This window comes from Saccopteryx leptura, chromosome 1 (assembly GCF_036850995.1).
Source record: "Saccopteryx leptura isolate mSacLep1 chromosome 1, mSacLep1_pri_phased_curated, whole genome shotgun sequence".
NCBI lineage: Eukaryota > Metazoa > Chordata > Mammalia > Chiroptera > Emballonuridae > Saccopteryx > Saccopteryx leptura.
The window spans coordinates 122,689,238-122,708,516 of record NC_089503.1 but is presented as its reverse complement, the minus strand read 5'-3'; the positions used below and the strand labels follow the sequence as shown (position 1 = coordinate 122,708,516).

General features: G+C 38.3%; 1 protein-coding gene across 3 annotated transcripts in view; it reads right to left on the bottom strand.

The window, feature by feature from the left end:
• DNAH5 (dynein axonemal heavy chain 5) overlaps positions 1 to 19,279 on the bottom strand; it is a 316,293-nt gene that overhangs the window by 128,056 nt on the left and 168,958 nt on the right. For all 3 annotated transcript variants that reach the window (XM_066374372.1, XM_066374367.1, XM_066374381.1), the window contains 10 exons: positions 17,080 to 17,236; positions 13,664 to 13,876; positions 12,708 to 12,932; positions 11,160 to 11,332; positions 8,318 to 8,496; positions 7,727 to 7,914; positions 7,211 to 7,405; positions 5,348 to 5,482; positions 4,419 to 4,526; positions 2,980 to 3,133 (listed from right to left, as the gene is read on the bottom strand). In XM_066374372.1, the coding sequence (XP_066230469.1) occupies positions 2,980 to 3,133; positions 4,419 to 4,526; positions 5,348 to 5,482; positions 7,211 to 7,405; positions 7,727 to 7,914; positions 8,318 to 8,496; positions 11,160 to 11,332; positions 12,708 to 12,932; positions 13,664 to 13,876; positions 17,080 to 17,236 (1,727 nt within the window). The remainder of the gene's footprint in view (positions 1 to 2,979; positions 3,134 to 4,418; positions 4,527 to 5,347; positions 5,483 to 7,210; positions 7,406 to 7,726; positions 7,915 to 8,317; positions 8,497 to 11,159; positions 11,333 to 12,707; positions 12,933 to 13,663; positions 13,877 to 17,079; positions 17,237 to 19,279) is intronic.

Genomic DNA, 19,279 nt, shown 5'->3' with positions numbered 1-19,279 from the left:
ACACACTACACTTTGTTCATGCCGAAGGACTTCCCTAGGGATACTGTGCTCTCTCCAGTCCCTTCCACGGCACAGTCGTCACAGTGCTGAGATGCCTCCTGCCCACCTGCGACTCAGCCTTCGCACCTCAGACAAAGGAGCCCCTGCTCTGTAAGCCTTTCTACAACTCCTCGGGAGAAGTTTCTGCTCTCCTTCACCTCTGCTCACAGAGTAATTATCCAAGCTTTCCCCAGAGTAATTCCGTGTTGACTTTTAAGAATCTGTCCCCAGTCTGTCACTCATCACACTGTAAGCTCCTTGAAGATAGGGCCATTTTTTCCTACCTGTTTTCCCATTTTTAGTGTAGAATCTAGCAAATCCTCCAAGTATAGGCCATGAAGGAAATGTAATGAAAACATACATGGTGAATAGGGGAACAAGTAACATGCCTAGGTCCTGCACTTCTTCAGCAGAAGTTCAGCCCAATTACCTTCTTAATCTTTTGGATAATTAAAGTTTTCAGCAAGAAATAAACAATGTTTTACTTAAGATAACAAGTGTTTGACCTACCCATTAAAACTAAGACAAGGTTAATAAACAGGAAATACTAAACCAAGAATAAGTTAATATAACAACAAATAGGTTAATGATTAATTCATCTTTGCACAGAGCTTCTCCAATACCAGGAATCCCAAATGAATTACATAATTTAAACATATTATACATAATGTATCTGTATTGTTTAATATTTAGTGTTCATTTTGCTCAGGTCATTGTACCAGGTGCATTTGTAGTTAACAGAAGGCAGTTTCATAACAACAACAAAAGTATTAAGCATAATTTGGGAGGGAAAACACATCATTGTAAAGCTATGCAAAGCCCTGGCTGGTTGGCTCAGCAGTAGAGCATCGGCCTGGCATGTGGAAGTACCAGGTTCAATTCCCGGCCAGGGCACACAGGAGAAGCACCCATCTGCTTCTCCACCCTTCCCCCTCTCTTTCCTCTCTGTCTCTCTTCCCCTCCCACAGCCAAGGCTCCATTGGAGCAAAGTTGGCCCAGGTGCTAAGGATGGCTTCAGGGCTTCCGCCTCAGATGCTGGAATAGCTCCAGCCACAACAGAGCAATTCTGTCTGACTGCCTCCCTGCTTCTAACTTCAGAAAAATACAATAAATAAATAAAGCAAGCAAGCTTTATTTATTCCAAAAATCAATTTTAACACCACACTAACAACCACTTGATAAGTCCTGCAGGTATGAGCTCAGTTTTGGTAGAGTTAGATGCTAGCTGAGAGCATTGTCCTGTCAGTGTGAAAACCCAATAGATAGAACTTTGAGGTACACAGTTCACTGCACCCCATAGTTGAGAAAACTGAGACTAAATCTAACGTGTGCAGGACCGTAGAACAGATACAGGTGATCACCAGCAACCAGCAACCCAGCATCCATGTACTGGGATTCCAACCAGGCACCTTTCCTTGTGGGACCATGTATGATACATTCCAACAGCCAAAATTCTATGAAATTTTGGAACTTAATTCTGCCACAGCTAAGGACTGCCAATACTCTCAGGAATAGAGTCATCCACGTCCAATCAGAACCAGAGAATACAAGAATAATCATGAACATAGCAATGACCAAGACCTCCAGATAACCTTGGGCTACGGACTTAAATGTGAGACTTAGGGATATGTGGGGGAAAATTTTTATTTATTTATTTTTTTTGGTATCTTACCAAAATTAGAAGCGGGGAGGCAGTCAGACAGACTTCCACATGCACCTGACCGGGATCCACCTGGCATGCCCACTAGGGGGCAATGCTCTGCCCATCTTGGGCATTGCTCCATTGTAGCCGGAGCCATTCTAGTGTCTGAGGTGGAGGCCATGGAGCCATCCACAGTGCCCAAGCCAGCTTTGCTCCAATGGAGTCTTGGTTGCAGGAGGGGAAGAAAGAGATAGAGAGGAAGAAGAGGGAGAAGGATGGAGAAGCAGGTGGGCGCTTCTCCTGTGTGCCCTGACCAGGAATCGAACCTGGGACTTCCACACACCAGGCCGATGCTCTACCACTGAGCCAACCAGCGAGGGCCGGGATATGTGGAAATTAATTGCATTTATTTAACTTTACCAGAAATATATCTGATTCCAGGTTGGAAACTAGTTTATATGGATAGCTAACATTTATTTCAATGTTTACAATTAGAAGTGTTCTGGGTCTTTATTTAGAAGTTAAATGCTGTTGTTGTGACCAGAAATATGCCATAGAAATTTAAGTCTTGTTTTTATCAATTAGCCTATGGTAAATTGTTTTCATTATATGTTGTTTTGCTTAAAGTCACATTTTCCAAGAACCTATGGACAATGTTAAGTCAGGACTCACAGCCTGTGGAACCTAAAAAAGCCAGACTCATAGAAACACAGAGTGGTGATTATTAAGTATTGGAGGGTAGTAGAAATGAGGAGATATTAGTCAAAGGTACAAACTTCCAGTTATCAAATTAAAAAATTTGGGAATCTAATGTACAATATGATGATTATACTGTATCATACATTTGACTGTTGCTAAGAGAGTAGATCTTAAATGTTCTCACAATGGAAAAGAAATGGTAACTATATATGTGATGGAGCTGTTAGTTAATACTATGGTGATAATCATTTTTCAATGTATAATCAACACATTGTATACCTTATACTTGCACAACAGTATGTGTCAATTATATCTCAATAAAGATGGAAAGAAATGTCTTTCTTCAATAGTCCATTAATGTGATATGTTCTCTTTAAAATCTACCCAATAATCAGCAAAGCAGCATTCCCTCCTATAAAAATATATTAATGCATCTACCTTGGCTTCCTCTGGGGCACTCTGATGCATCACAACTATACTGCTCACAAAAATTAGAGGATATCTTATTGCTTCATATTCATTTTGAAATATCCCCTAATTTTTGTGAGCAGTATACTTAAATGTGTCACCAGAGCATTGCAGGTTGGCTACCCTCTTACCTGTCATGGCTTTCATCAAGGTGTGGATGCAGGTGGTTTTCCCCGCTCCGCTAGGCCCCAGGGTCATCATTCCATGCCGAACTCTCTGGGTTTCAAATAGCTGGATGACTTTCAGTTTCCAAGGAGGATGGTTGATTAAACCAGCTTCTTCAACCTGAAAACATAAAAAACTCCTACATTGAGCTACAACAGCTAGGAGGACTTTACCATTGTGCTCCACATAAGCATAAACAAGCAGTGAGGGGTAGAGGAACAGGGTGTTATTGTTTAACAGGTATGAGGTTTCAGTAGGAAAATGAAAAAAGTTCTGGAGATGGATGGTAGTGATGTTTACATAATAATGGGACTGTACTTAATGCCCTTAAAATGTCCACTTAAAAATGGCTAAAATGGTAAATTTTATATAATGTCTTTTACCACAATAAAAATACATATTGCATAAAAGAATGGATATTCATAGACAAAAAGCAGGCTAAAGATAATCAAATGTTATGCCAAGCTAATAAGAAACATCCACCAATTTTCTTTGGGAAATAAATACATTTATATTAACATTTCACTGAACATACACCTTAAGTAAATTAAAAATGAAGATTCAATTATCAAATGTATTCTTAATGTTTAATTTAAAAGGTGACATTTAATAACTAGGAAAATTTCTAGCATACCAAGTTGAATGAAATTCCATATAAACTTCAAACTCTTTATAAACTCACTGGGTAGTTTTTATCTATGAGATACAGGTACAGAAATTACTTTGTACCAAACTCTTCCAGTTTAATCTTCATAATAAGAAGTATTATGAGACTAGTACTATTGGTACCTTCACATTACAGATAAGGAGACTGAGGTACAGAGAGACTAAGTGATTTGGCCATGATTAATACTTGTAAAGTAATGAGGTGGGGATGTGAGCCTAAACAAGTCAGCTCCACAGACCTTAACTAGCATACTGGTGTGAATGGTTTCCATCAATAACAGGGCCGCTAGCTCATGGCTACCTGGACATGAGGTTGTGCAATGGCAGGAAGAGCTCTGTCACTGGAGTGCAACAGCCTCTCTGAGAACAGCAGTCATATCCAACTAGGTCCTATGCCAACAATGAATAGAATTTAAACATTCTGAGGTTTGCTTTACTATATTCCCTGAAAATATTAATCAAGTAATCCTTGTATGTAAATAGCAGAAATTGTGCAAATTACCTAGCAATTTTTATTGAAACTGAATATATTTATTCTACATGTAATTATATTCATTAGCAATAACATATTAAATAATATATTAAAATATACTCTGATCACCAAGAAATAAAATAACTGCAGTCACAGCCTCAAGCATTGTTCTCGGAACCTACAGATTTGGGTCGCACGTGCTCCACTAAATTCCCATAAAATTCAGATGGAACAGACATGTTCTCGATGCCCTGTGAAATGTATTACCTGTCTACTAATTGCTGCCTCCAGTTCAGGGTAGCCTGCCTTGTCCAGAAGAATATTTGGGAAAAGATCTTCAATCAAACTCAAAAATAAGGGTTCATCCTCATCAATCTCAAAAAGAAAACAAAGGGAAATCAGACCAACTATTTTGGTAAAATCATAGCTATATCCAGGTAAACTGATGATGTCTAACACAGCCAAGATTATTTTATCATAATCTTAGTAAATAAAATGTCATGTTTTTGAAATTGAAAAATGTTTCCCTCATGTTTCTCATGAATTAAAAATTATTTTTAAAAATAAGGAAGAGAGGAAAAGATGAAAGAAGAGGAAAAAAAAAGAAGAAAAAAGAAGGAAAATAATTATTGCCCACATGACAACCTTCTTATGAAATAACTAGCTTAGAATGTTGCTGCACGGTCTAAAATTTCTAATTTAAAAAGAATTTTTAATGAGAGATAGTAGCAAATTCATGCATTGGAATTTGGTTCACACTTTTATTTTGAAATACAAATATATCATTCTGTCACCCTGTACATAGATCCACTGACACTGGACAATTGATCGACCGTGAAAAGAAAGGATACACAATTTATTACACACTTGTAAAATGTATATAAAATTTTCTGCCAGGCCCTACAGACTTTAAAGAAGATGAGATTTTAGCTCAAAAACACAAAACTGACTCAAAATATTTGGAAACTTAACACATGGATTTTTGAAATCCATTTGAATTCTACTGAAATAAGCATATGTTAGTCACTGCAAAAAGAACTGGAAAAGTGTAATTTAAAGTTATTTTCTCCAGCACTTTATCTGATACTTAGGTATTTTAAGTGAGCATATTAAATAAATATTTCTACATCTCATTTGTGCTTATTTAGTTGAACAGCTATTTAAGTGAGTAGAACGTTTCCATCTGTGAGCCTCACCAGTTTAGAAAGATTCATGTCTCGTAGCACACGCATGACGACTGTGGACTCCGTGTCTGCAGGGTTGGCTCTTTTTGCTGCTCCCAGGGTTCGTAGGACTGATAGAATGTTACGCAGACCAAAATCATAATGTACCTGAAAAATCAGACGTCTGCCATGCTCACTTGCTATATTAACTTACACATGAAAACTATACCAATTTGATAGCAGACTTGTTCATGATAACGAATAAATGCTGATTTTCCTTGAGAAAGCTTGTACGGTTAGCAAAGTAATGAACTTTTTGTCAATGTTTCTGAGCAAATAGAGAATACCCAAAAGAGTCCTCTCTTGTACAATCATTCATTTAAGCCAGGGGTCGGGAAGCTATGGCTCGCAAGCCAGATGTGGCTCTTTTGATGGCTGCATCTGGCTCGCAGACAAATCTTTAATAAAAAAAAAATTGTTAAAAATATAAAACATTCTCATGTATTACAATCCATTCATTTCCTACTGCTCATGTTCATGGTTGTGGGTGGCTGGAGCCCCAAATTTTATTGGATAATACATAACGTACACAGGTCGTTGTATGGCTCTCACGGAATTACATTTTAAAATATGTGGCGTTCATGGCTCTCTCAGCCAAAAAGTTTCCCTACCCCTGATTTAAGCCCTTAGATCAGAATAGGCATTATCTTGACAGGGAGAAAGAAATAAACTTCCTCTTGGAGTACAGGTGTTTGCTTGAGCTTCTTAATCAGTCATCCATAAGAATATGTCCTCATATCTCTGAAGCTAAAATTCTGAACCAGAATCTCTTTTTATATATGTTTATATAATATATTTATTTTAGATAACACATTATTTATATAATTTATATAATATATAAATATTAAATATACATTCTAAATATATATCGAACTTAAGATTCTGTTTCTATGAAGAATTCTGACTAACAGAAGTTGTAGCACTCATCTTACTGGAACCTCTTTCCCTTGCTGACTTTGAGAAAGCAGGTGGCCATATTGGAGAAACGCAGGTAACAAAGAACAACACAAAGGCCACAGGAATGAAAGTGTCCTCCTCCACCTGACAGCCAGAAAGAAACTGAATGCCTCAGTCTTACAACCTCAAAGAAGAGAATCCTGGAGCCAACAACATGAGTGAGCTTGAGTTCTTTCTCCACCCAACTGTCAGATGAAACCACTGCCCCAGCTAATGCCTGACAGCAGCCTTGTTGGCCTCTAGGGAGAGGACCAACTGAAAGTTATGCCAGGACTCCTAAGCCACAGAAATTGTGGGATAATAAATATGCATCGCTTTAAGTTGGTGATATTGTGGCGACATTACTACACAGCAATAAATAACTAGCACAGAAGTAATAATTAATGAATTTTCTGCCTCTTTATTCTGAAATCCCATGAAGTCAGAACCGGCTACTCTAAACAGTGCAGAAATCTGGCAAAGAAGTTGCAATAGATGAGAAAAACAAACAGCAGGGCTTGGCCAAATACCTGAATGAGCTTGGAAGTGAGAAGAGTAAATGATTGAGAGGTTTCTGAAAACTATGAGAACACATAACACATATTATGATAAATGTATCAGTGGGATAAAGAGAAAATATTAATATCCATAATGCTTTGGCTCTTAAATCAGTCCAGATCATATTCACTTCATTTCTATGCAGTATACATTCATTTATTTAAATGTACTCCTTAATAAGACTATGTATGTAAAATTATGTTTGTAATGACACAACTTTCTTCTTTGTATCAATAAAGTATCTGTCAAAACCCCAGCCTATAATTTGTTAAAATGAAAAAACTTCACTAAATGGAGAAGTGAAACATGCATAAATACATAGAAACCTTCAGAATGTCACACCTGCTTAGAAAGTTGTTCCTCGCATAGTTTGTAGAGCGTGAAAAACTTCCTGGCCAAAACAATGTTGTCAATGAAACCACAGCTAGCCAACTTCACCCTGATGATAATCTGACGGTCAGGGACCATCATGGCCACAGAACGGAAGTTAATCTTCAAGTTTTCCGGGAGTTCCTGCCTCCCAGCATAGCCAGGATTCTATACAAAATAAAAGCCAAGGGTGAATGGTATGATCATGGGGCAGCGAGCACACATCAGCATGATATTAAAAAATCTATTATGTACATACCACAAATCTGTCATGACAGCCAGAGAATTCATTTACCTATCTCCCTTTATTTTTCACTGGAGAGATTAAGTGGTAAATTATTAATATGAGCTTTGTTTAATACTCAACGCTTTCAAACAGGAGTGAAAATTACAACCCCAATTTCCATTCATTGAAATCGGGTGACATATCACCAAGGAGATGCGTGAAAACTGTGATTAAGAGGCAAAAATTCAGTAGATCCTCCTTACCATGGTTAGAAAAAGTCCAAATTCGGGGTTCATAGTCACTTTATCTCCATCAGTAAAAATAAAAGATTTTTTACGCTCCTTTTTACATGTCAAAATAATGGAAATTTGCTGGGCTGCAACAGAGAGAACTGGTAGATCGATACGGTTAAATTCATCAAAGCAACCCCAGGATCCAGACTGTGCCAGTCCTTAGCAAAGAAATAAAATGGGAAATTCAATTAGTATGTAATTTTGGAAAGCCAAGGAAAAAGACATTTTGCAGCTGCCAACACAAGCCAGAGATAAGATGGTTCAAAAATAAAGTGGAAAGAATAGATCATGCATAGAGTGCCCCCAAAATAGCTCCCCGTGGGACACTTTATCTGCAAACACCCAACCTGCAGTGTGATGAAGAAATATTACAAAAGCCAGTGGCACTGACATTTGATCCACCCAACACTGCGAAGATTCAAATTTTCCAAAAAGTTTTAAAAGTTGAACAATGACTTTAAAGTGTAGTCAAACTGAAAAATAAGGAAGATATTCCATTATTTCACCTTAACTTAAATTTCTCATCAAATTAAAAAAAAAAAAAAAGAACATAACCCTTACCTTTAAAAATCCGCCCAAGCCCTCGGAAATCCATCTGATCCGAACAATTGAAAACCACAACATATTTCCCAAGACATCGCCCCATATCTTTGGTAGTTTCTGTTTTGCCTGTTCCTGCAGGCCCTGTGGGGGCTCCTCCCATACTCATGCCCAGAGCCTGAGCCAACGTGATGTAACACCTTGAGGGACAGAGACATCACTAGAACCAAAGCATGGCATAGAGAACAGACTTCTAAACATCACAGTGAAACAAAACCCATACAAAATTTTAAAAACCCAAGATCCAGGCCATTTTCCCCCTATATAACATACCCAAAACTGCATTCTAAAATACATTTATCCTTATGGATGATAACACGTGTTAAGGAAAAAGGAGGGGGTGGTCTATGGTCAAAGAAGCTTCAAAACTCTTAAAATAATATATGTATATATATTTTATGATAATGTATACTGAGAGTCTCCAAGTAGGAAAAATAGTACATAGCAGTTCCGAAACCAATTTTGTAACTTTGTTGCAGCGATCTAACACACCTGGAAAATGGTATTCTAGGAAACAGACTGGGAGCCATTAAAGTAGATCAATCCCTTTTTGAACTTGAGAGTTCATAATTTGATGTAGTTGGAGGCCAATGGTCACATGAGAATTAAATCACATTGCTAAATAATCCCATCTTAAACCAACTTCTGGGAGCATACACTAAATAATCTCTAGGAAGTATGCTCCAGAGATGAGCACAGATCTGTCAGAGCATCTCCATGTATGTGCTTACAGACATGCACATACTCTCCCCAGATCATCATACATGTATGTGGGCCTCACTCCATCCCTTCTCTACTTTCCTTTCCAGTCTCTTTGTTGCTTTCAAGAATGTCATCATTCTGGACTAGGATTTGAGCTTTCATGTGATTTAGTGGCCCTTTCAAAGCTCTCCCAGAGTGTTCTACCCCCGCATCAGATTGCCATAAGTTCTCTGATATCAGGAACTTGGTCTGGTGCCTACCTGTACCCCCAACTATTTGCCTAAACCTTGGCACCAAGTACTCTATGAACATTTGTTGAATAAATGACTTGTGCCATTCCAACTAATTATGCACCCTTATCTGCTCCCTCCCATCCCAATAGTCACTAGAATTAGAGATGAAGAAAGTGATCACAATATCAAAGGAACAGTGACCCAGCCCATGACCTAGACAGAATCAATAACATGTAATTTAGCCAAATCCATCAGAAACATCACTGTTAAATATTCATCTCACTCTAGATGTATTTAATCACAAAAGGAGAAGTGCTTTCGATTCCTATTCTTAAACAGCATTGATTCTAAAATGCTGGAAATCTTCCTAAGGCAACAATGGTGCATACATCAGGAGTTTGATGGAAGCACAGAAATGCTAAGGAAACTGAAGGGTTCACAGTAGAATTTTCTTTCTGGAAGCAATGACAGTGTGTTTATAGGCTGATGAGAATGATCCGGTAGGAAACAAAAGTTGGTGATTCTCCCAGAGAGGAATAACCATTGGTATGAGGTGTTGGCTTTGGATGGCAGTGCTAACTGTACCCGGGAAGCAGAGCCAGCAGCATAAGGACAGGTGCCTTGGTCAGCAGACATGATAGTGGGAAATGAGGGCACATTCTCTCTTGTGACAGCATCTATCTTCTCAATAAAATGAGAACCGAGGTCTTCAGCAGAGAAAGAGGAAGAGAGGAAAAGCGCTGGAGATTTGAAAAGAGAAGAGATGTGAAATAAGTATATAAGCCTCAGGTTTCTCAAGGAATTCTTCACATTCTGGGATCATCCACCCTCCACTTCAAACAGAGATAAAACTTCAAAAGGATGTCCTACAACATCCAGTGCAAATCATCTTCAGTCCAGACATAATAAGGAATATGAAGCATTGTGAAGATGAGAAAATTCTAGAGTAAACTGATGCACAATAAAAACTCTTATTAATCCTCCATTCTCAGCTAAGAGTGAGCATTTCATTCAGTAATCATGAATTAACCAAAAAAAACAGGCTAGCCTTTCGAAAGTGCTACTACGTCAAACTTTTACATTTTGCCTGATAATATTTGTGATCTAATCACCCAGAGATTCATTCTGTGAAAATGGCTGATATTCAACCTCAGCTTCTACTTAGGCAAAATACTGATTTTAATACATGGCCACTGTGTTCAAAATAATTCTTCAGAGCACCCCTGAACAGTGCATATGCAAGTGGCTGATGCCACCAAGTTCAAATTAGACCAAGTGAATTACAGAGTATTGGCCAATAAAGGACCCTTGGAGATAGCCTGTTCACCCTACAGATGAGGTAATGGTCCAGGGAACTTGCATGGCAGCTCTAGCTAACACAGCTGGTAAATAACAGGCAGAAGGCATAATTAAGAACTCCAGATGTGCAGGCCAATGTCCTCTCCATTGCTTTTTCCCTGCATTAACACTCAATTTCTTTCCTGCTAGAAAACCATCTTAATTGTCTTTGTAATAACAATAGGTATCACAGTCCCCAAAGCAGTCCTCAAGGCCCACGTGATCTGCACCTATGGACACACGGTAATTAATTCCTTTTCTTGCCCATTTTGATGTCCACGGAGGTCACTTAAACTTTGACCCTATAAGACTGAAAGCAAAGGAAGCAACATCTGTTTCACACACAAACCTATATACCCCATGTGAAGACATATGTCAAGTTAAGGATACCGGATTTCAAAGACTTTGGTATAAAAGAACTTATAAAACCTAAAGAAACATTAAGCAGCAATGCTTTGCACAACCCCAGAGAATAAAAATCTCAGGGGCCAGGGGAAAGAGGTTGTGGAATCACAGAACCTTTCCATCACCTGTCTGTGAGTGGAGTTATGACAAGCCTGTCGGTGCAGCCTAAAAATTCATTCTGGTATATGAAAGCCACATCTGTTATGTGAATCATCATCTTGTCAGAATCTTCGTTAAAATAAAATCTGCACTGTTTCAGCCACTCAAAGTCTGTAGGGCTCTTGATATGCATGTGACACTGAAATGCAAAAGGTCCAGGTTAGAACTGGGATGAAAACTATTTACTAAATACACGCATTAGCATTCATGGATATTATAACGTGAAATAAAAGGAACTCAGAGACCACTCAACTCATACAGAGATGTCAACCACATCACTACCCAACCCATTCATCTGTTGATCAGCATAAAAAAAAATCTTTTAGAAGATATGAGTATGGTAAAATTCATAGCCTCTCCCTGTGATCCCCAATTTAAACAGCATGATATATTTTCATAGTAAGATATTCTTTTCTTAAATTTCCCCCTTAAGCGTTCAATACTACAGTCCAAATCATGAAATAAAGATGATGAAAAACATGTTTTGGCATTCAAAGAAAAAGTAAACAATCTGATGAGAAAAAAAAGGCATCTCTTGTGAATATGTTAAAGTACATTGTTGGTTTTCTTTAACTCCATTAATGATTTTTCCTAGGACTTGCTAAGAGCCAAAATTCCTAACCCTAATGGCAGGTTATTGCTCAGCAATACTTTTGTCTGAATGTTTTAACCAAAATTTTAAGCCACTTTAATCATTTTTCTTTGACAAATAAGAAATCTAAAATTACCCTGAGCCCTTTATTTCTGAGAGAGGTAAAGAGGGTGCTTAAATAGTAAGAAAGGAGATTAGCACACAACTGCTCAAAGGTGCTGCCTTTATTCCCATTCTATCAGAACCAATCTTTCATAATCTTTTTTACATAATGGGGTGAGACACGATCCAAAAAATTATTATGAAAATAAGAGCTTCTTGCCTCTTATCTAATGCCCTATTTTATAGTGGAGGACAAACTTCATTTCTTTTCACAGTTCCTACTTTCAATAGCTACTAAACCCTTTTCCACCCTATTCTCTTTTAAAGGCAAAAATTGGCATGACACCTGAATGTCACAAACTATATTAGTAAAGACCACTTGTGGTCAATGACATAAAAGGTACTTGTTTAAGAAGTGATTTATCAAAAAGCCTTAAAGGAAGCATTCAGTGGCTCTATTAGCAATATTGCTTATTAATTTCGTAGCAAGAAACTGGTAACCTTGAACTAATACCTAAAAGGTGCACATGACAAATGCTTTTCAGAATGCTACATGACATATTAGTATTTCAAATAACCACATAATGAATTTTAAAATACAGTCTAATTACCTCAATAACATCTTAGCAGAGATTATTGGAATATGACTGAAAATTCGGCTAAAGACTTAAATGAAACCTGACAAATACGCTCTCATTGTAAAGATGAGTCTTTGCCTGAATTTACTCTTTTCATTGAATTCATTCAAACTCACTCCAATGGGCAAACACAGATAGTATGTGCTTTTCTATATATGCCACAGCATTTATAAAGCATTTACCAGGTCATCAAAGATATCCCTTTGGTGCACGTGAATAGTGATCAAAGTCTCATATTTAACTCGTTCCACGGGACTCAGATCCTTGGTTGTAACATCTATCAATGTATTCAGCAGGTCCAAGAAAGACTGATTGGTTTTCTGCATGATTTTTTTATCAAACTTGGCATTGCTAAGGGCTTCTTCTGAATCCCGTGTCCATATCATTTGAATTCCTAATAACCCAACCTTGTGGAAATAAAAAGGGCTTCGTGAGTATATATAAATATAATTAAAGTAAAAATTGCAGTGTATTGAATAGTTAGGGTTAATATGCAAATATGTCATCCTTGATTACTTCAACTTGAGATGCTGTATCAGAACCTAGGAAAACACTATTGACATTGGTTACCTGACAATTAAATATGTCTAGACTCAAGATGTACCTACAATTTTTTCTTATAATTCTAAGTCATTTACTATTTAAGTCACATTTCTCCCTAGCTAGATTTTAAGTTCCTGGCAGAGAAAGCGTATGTCTTAAACATGCTTTTCCCAAACTAACACAGGGTTCTTACATGCAGTGGATACTTGTAAAATCTTTACTCATCACAACGACTAAGAAAATACTGTTTTCTGTATTTTAATGCTGACATATATTTCTCATTTTTCTGGTAAATCATCCACTCAGTACATTTTTATGATTTATATACTATAGAGATTCAGTAAAGAAAATAACCTTTAAACTAAACAAAATATATCAAATATCTCTATAACACATTTATGTATTGATATTATACATATATAACCGAAAAATCTGTACTTAAAATCTTTCAGCTTATCTCTATTTGGCAAATACTTATGAAAATCCCAATATTGGTCCAGAGTTTACTAGAAAGAAGCCAGTTTACAGTAGAAAATGTATGAGCTCTAAAATGACTGTTCCGTAAAAAAATACTTTCCAATTTCAATACACTGACCTGAGCAGGGTAGGAAGAAAGAAATTCAATCAGTTGGAAACCTGTTTCTTGAATATTTTCAGCTGCCTGGCGAATCACATGATGTAACGAGGACTGAGATTCCTCCAAGAGAGAATTAAGCCAGACTTCCACGTTGCCCTCAGCCATCACAGGTTTATTCAATTCAATCGTCTCGCCCTCTCGAGAGGAAACTGACAGAATGCGATCATAGACCTATGTTAAAAGCAAAAAAAAAAAAAAATAGCTATATTCATATAAAGAATAAATTCCTCCATTGCCCTCATGTCAGTGTTATCCGTCCCACAGAAGCTAAGTTACAGATTATAGCATAAAAGTCAAAATATGATATAAAATCAATTTCAAAACAGTAAAAAAGAAGTTATCTATGAAATCTAAAAGGGAATACTAAATCAATTCTGAAGAGTCTATACTTGAGAGGGGAAAACTTGTTTTCTAAAAGAAATATTCAATACAAATATGATGATCAAAAAGCCTCTAGTTTCCCAAAACAAAATGAAACTCTCTAAAAACCTGTCATCCACACCACAAGCTTATCAAGTTGACATCAGCAGTGACCTGGCCAATAGGATCAACACAAACACCTTACAGGGTAACTCCCAATTCTGTACTAAACAGTGTGCTCCTATAGGAGCTCTTGGTTGCTCATAAGGTTTTCTAATTCAAACCGAGTTCCTAATCTGGTCATTTCACTTCAATTTCCATGCAGTATGGCATGATGAGAATAGCAAGGTATTTGTGGTTCTAAAATACAGGGTTTATATGGTGCTCTGCCTTTCATTGATCATGCAGTGTTGGAGGACATGTCTCTAAGACTAAATCTCTGGCCTAAAAATAGTCGTTAAAAATTGTGTCTTCCCTACTTCTCTATCCAGCTCTCTGGCTGTTCATGCCAATTAAAAAATAGAATACAGACTATAAAGTAAATGTGAATGTATATCGTTTTTACTCTTTAGTAAGTGAAATATTGTCCCCTTGATCTCAGATTGGAAATAAATCCTAAATCTCAGACTTAGAACTGTATTAGTAAGGCCAATGAGTCTTAAATTTCAGGGCCTCTCACATACATGATCCTCTTCCAAGGTCCCAAATATAAATTGGTATCTATAATTTTTTTATAAGATTTAGAGCCCACAAAACCAGGATTTGCCACAGGTTGTTATTACCTTATAGTAGAAACAAAAAGTAAATTAAAATAAACAAGTGCTATGTTAAGAAGTAATTGCTAACCCTGGCCAGTTGGCTCAGTGGTAAACCATCAGCCTGGTGTGTAGATGTCCCGGGTTCAATTCTTAGGGCACACAGGAGAGGTGCCCACATGCCTCTCCACCCCTTTCATACCCCTTTATCATTCTCTTCCCTTCCCACAGTCATGCCTCAACTGGTTTGAGCACACTGGCCCCAAGTGCTCAGGATGGCTCCCAGGAGCCTCCACCTCAGGTGCTAAAACTAGCTCGATTATGTGTATGGCTCCAGATGGGCAGAGCACTGGCCCCAGATGGGGGTTGCTGAGTGGATCCCAGTCAAGGCACATGTAGGAGTCTGTCTCTCTATCTCCCCTCCTCTCAACTTGAAAAAAAAATGGGGGGGGGAGAAGAAGTAATTACTAAGAACGGAGGCTAAAAACGAGGAAATTTAAATTATCTTTAATATACAGTGAGAGAAAGAAGCTTCACCTAGCACCATGAAGTACTAATGCTATAGCAGAAGGATTTGAGCAAAATGTCACAAAAAACTTCCTGGGTAATTCAATCCCCTCTTTCAACCAACACATCTGGCAGATCTACACAAACACTGATTTAAAATCATTCCCATGTCTTACTTTCCTCCCCACCCATTCTCTCAGTCAAGGCTTTGTTGTAGTAGCTCAACCCTTTCCATCCAGACTTTGCAGTCACTCCTGACACTGGGTTCCATGCTACCTTCTATTCCACCACCTACACTGAGCCAGAGAAATTTCCTGAAACACAAATTAGGTCACTGCCCTGCATAAAAACCTCCCATGTCTTTTGGCACATTCACGAAGAAGTAGAATTCCACAGTGTGATGTACTTGGCCTTTGGAATCTGGTCCATGCCTCAAACTCATCACTTCTTGTTGTGGATTAAACTGTGCTCCACCCACCACCCCCAAACTATATATTGCAGCCCAATGCCCAGTACTTGTGACTGGGACCATATTTGGAAATAGAGTCTTTGCAGATATAATCAAACAAAATGAGGTCCTAGATAACGGTGGACAATAATCCAATGACTGGTGTCCTTAGAAAGATTAGAAAATTTAGACACAGAGACACAGACACACAGAGAGAATGTCATGTGAGGACAAAGACAAGGGTTGAAGTGATGGTCTACAAGCCAAGGAATACCAAAGGTATCTGACAAACACTAAAAACTGGGAGAGAGGCATGGGACAGATTTTCCCTCAGTCTCCAGCAAGAAACAACCCTGCCGACACCTTAATTTGGAATTCCAGCCTCCAGGACTGTGTGAAAAAAAAAAAAACTTCCATTGTTTCTATCCAGGAAAGCCTTGAGAAACTAATACACTCCCTCACATACCCACAGTCCTGCCTACTCATCCACTTGCCCTTCCTTCTGACCGGACCATGCGCCCCTTGTTCACCTGCCCAGTTATGTTCCACTCACCTTCAAAAACATGTTCAAACACCATATTCTCCTGCGGGAAGTCTTCTCGCATACCCCTCCCACTCAGATTAGGGCTCCCTGACAAGCATTTCCATGATTCTTGTGCATAACAGTAGCACAGTAAGTCAAAAATTACCAACAGTTTGTCAAATGTCTCTTGAATGTTGTTCTGCATAAAACCAACTTCAGTACTATTTATGATATATGTTTCCCCAGGGAATTTTGGAAGAAGGAGTGGATTAGAGAGTATCACTGGGAGCTGTGCAAATGTATTCTCCCTCACATAGAATGATCTCTTTTGGGACCCATACAACTCCATGATTCTAGAAACTTGTTGAGAGTGTTAAAAGGAAAAAAAAAAAAAAGAGAGAGATTTCAATCAAGGCTAATGAAAAACAGCCAACATGCCAACATCAAAGTGGGGAATTCTGTTCAGACCAGGTACTTTTTTATTAGGTTTCTTTGTTTTATCAAATTTCCAAAGTTAACTTAGCATGTAACACCCTGAAAGCTATATACAGTACATTCTTAATTAAACCATTTGTTGTTTAAATATGCACTTTGGATATTTAGAAAAATCACACAGTTCTGAAGGTAAATTGAGCCCAGAGGTTTGTTTTTAATCACTGGCTAAGAGCTACCGGTGAGGGAAGTAACCCTTTGTAAACACAATCTGAGAGAGTTATCTGATGAAGACAGCAGAGCTCCTAAAATAAGGTCATTGCTGGCCGGTAATTAGAATTAGGCAAACCTTTTCATGGAACCTGACGTTTTTAATGTTGTCAAACACATTCAGCAAGTGGGCCTGTATCGTGTGCACGTCCGAGGCCTGGCCCAGGATCTCCAGAAGGGCCGGGTCTGAGACGAAGAAGAACCGAGGAAAGCAAAGCCGCTTTTGCTCCAAGTACCTAAGCGGGACGGGAAAAGATAAACGTGTCAACACACCTGGATGGAAAAAGGGGGGAAGAGTGTGAGACAATCTGATTTCCCAACAGACTATTCAATAGTTTGGTTTTGTTACTAATTTTGCCAAGTAGCATTCCATATTCTGATTTCTGATGGGGAAACATTTCTTTTTCCAGAATTATTGGAAGAATCTCCTAATTTTTCATAAGTGTAATGAATGCATGAAAAATCTTGCATGTTCTTTGTAGAAAACAGAAAAAATACACACAGGATGTTTTTGTTTATTTTTACTTGGAGTCACAGTGCTGTCAGATAAAGGACGCATCTCATTCGTGGAATCGTATCTTTAAAAATCCAGTGAATCCATCACCGAAGCAGAAGCAAAGTCCCGTTACAAACAAGCTCCGAGCTCCGGGAGAGGGCATGGGCTCTGTCCTCCGCTTCCAGGAGCTGCCCAAACCTCAGCGCTACCGTCATTGTCCTGCTTACAACCGCACTTCCGGGTCTCCATTCGCTCTATTTTATTGTGATTCCTTGTGTTACAGACATCTTTTCCTGTTATTCTCATACCCATACCTCTGTATCTTCATTTTCTAGCGCATGTTGATATATGGTCATTAATGCAGTTTTCATTGCAATTCCTTTTTGAAATCTTACCAGAAATACTTTCTAAATCTTTTTTTCCTTTCTATTCTTTCCTTTGAACTATTTGTCTTACTTTCTATTTGTATTATTTATCTGCTTGTAGTATTTGTTTCCTGTGTAAAATTATGGGGAGTTATTTTCATTTCCTAGAAGCAGAATCCTCTTAGAGTATTTGCTACAAGACGACTTGGGTCCCACGCGGTAGCCAGGCAGCCGGCTCAGAGGGCTTCGCGGGAGACCCTCGACAGTCCACACTCAGTCAACTGCTGGGCACTGGTTTTGTCCAGTAGGACATCCAGGATGAGGGTCAGAGCTAAATCCTCGACACAAAAGAAAGGGCTTTTTTCAGAGTCTGAATGAGGCCAAGAAAGGAAGGAGGTGTAAGGAGAGGCTGCTGGTGAGGGAGGGACTTGGGACAGAAAGGGCGTGTCTGACGGGAGGACAGTGTATGTTGTGATCCTCTTCCTCTGTCACAGGATATTTAGTAAAACAACATTACAAGCTACTGTTGGGGCAATTTAGATTTATTCCCTTTGAGCATGTGAAAAGCACAAAGTTTGGCCTCAAAGCGAGGGAAGGATAAAAGCAGAGATTGGTGGCCCAAAGGGTCTCTTCTTATACCTCATTGCCCCTCCTTTTCTTAAAGTCTTATTTTAATGCTCACAGTGTTTGATCTTGTTTGCATTAGCTTTTTACAGTCCTTACTTTAAATATGCTAATTTTATCATTTTAAATACCCTAATCCTTCTTATGTTCTACAACTTTGATTTTTATTCTTAGTAACTTCCTTGCCAATTCCTCACCCTTTTTTGCCCTCCTCACAGTAGACCAGTCTGACTGATTCTCTTGGGAACCATTTAGACCAGGATGGAAGGCAGCATGTGGAACGTGACAACCAAACCGCTGTGTCAAAGACACCATATTCCCGATCTGTGAAGACCCTTCCAGCAGTGCAGATCCTAAGCCTCGGCAGGAGTGTGTCCTATTTGTGTAAACACTAGGACTCCAGTGTTTATACTTGGCTTACATATTTTGGCTTACAACCTCTCCTTGGTAACAAATCCAAAAGCCAAGGGGAACTCAGTAAAAACTGTGAGTAATTTTAGACTTTTTCTCCAAGGAGTTATAAAATAATGGCCAAATATCAGATGATACAGTAGAATATGTCCATAATAAAAAGAAAGAATGAAATAGAAAAAAGAATTCTGAGGGTGAGTATGTGTGTATCCTCTTGGTTCTATTTCTTTAGAGAGCCCTAACTAGTACAATAATCAATAGTGTACCCACAATTTCTCCATACATACGACTATTCTAAGAAGATCAACAGTTTAGAAGGGACAATATTTAAAAGCATGTACATTTTAGTTATAAAATAAGTCCTAGCAATGAAATGTACAGCA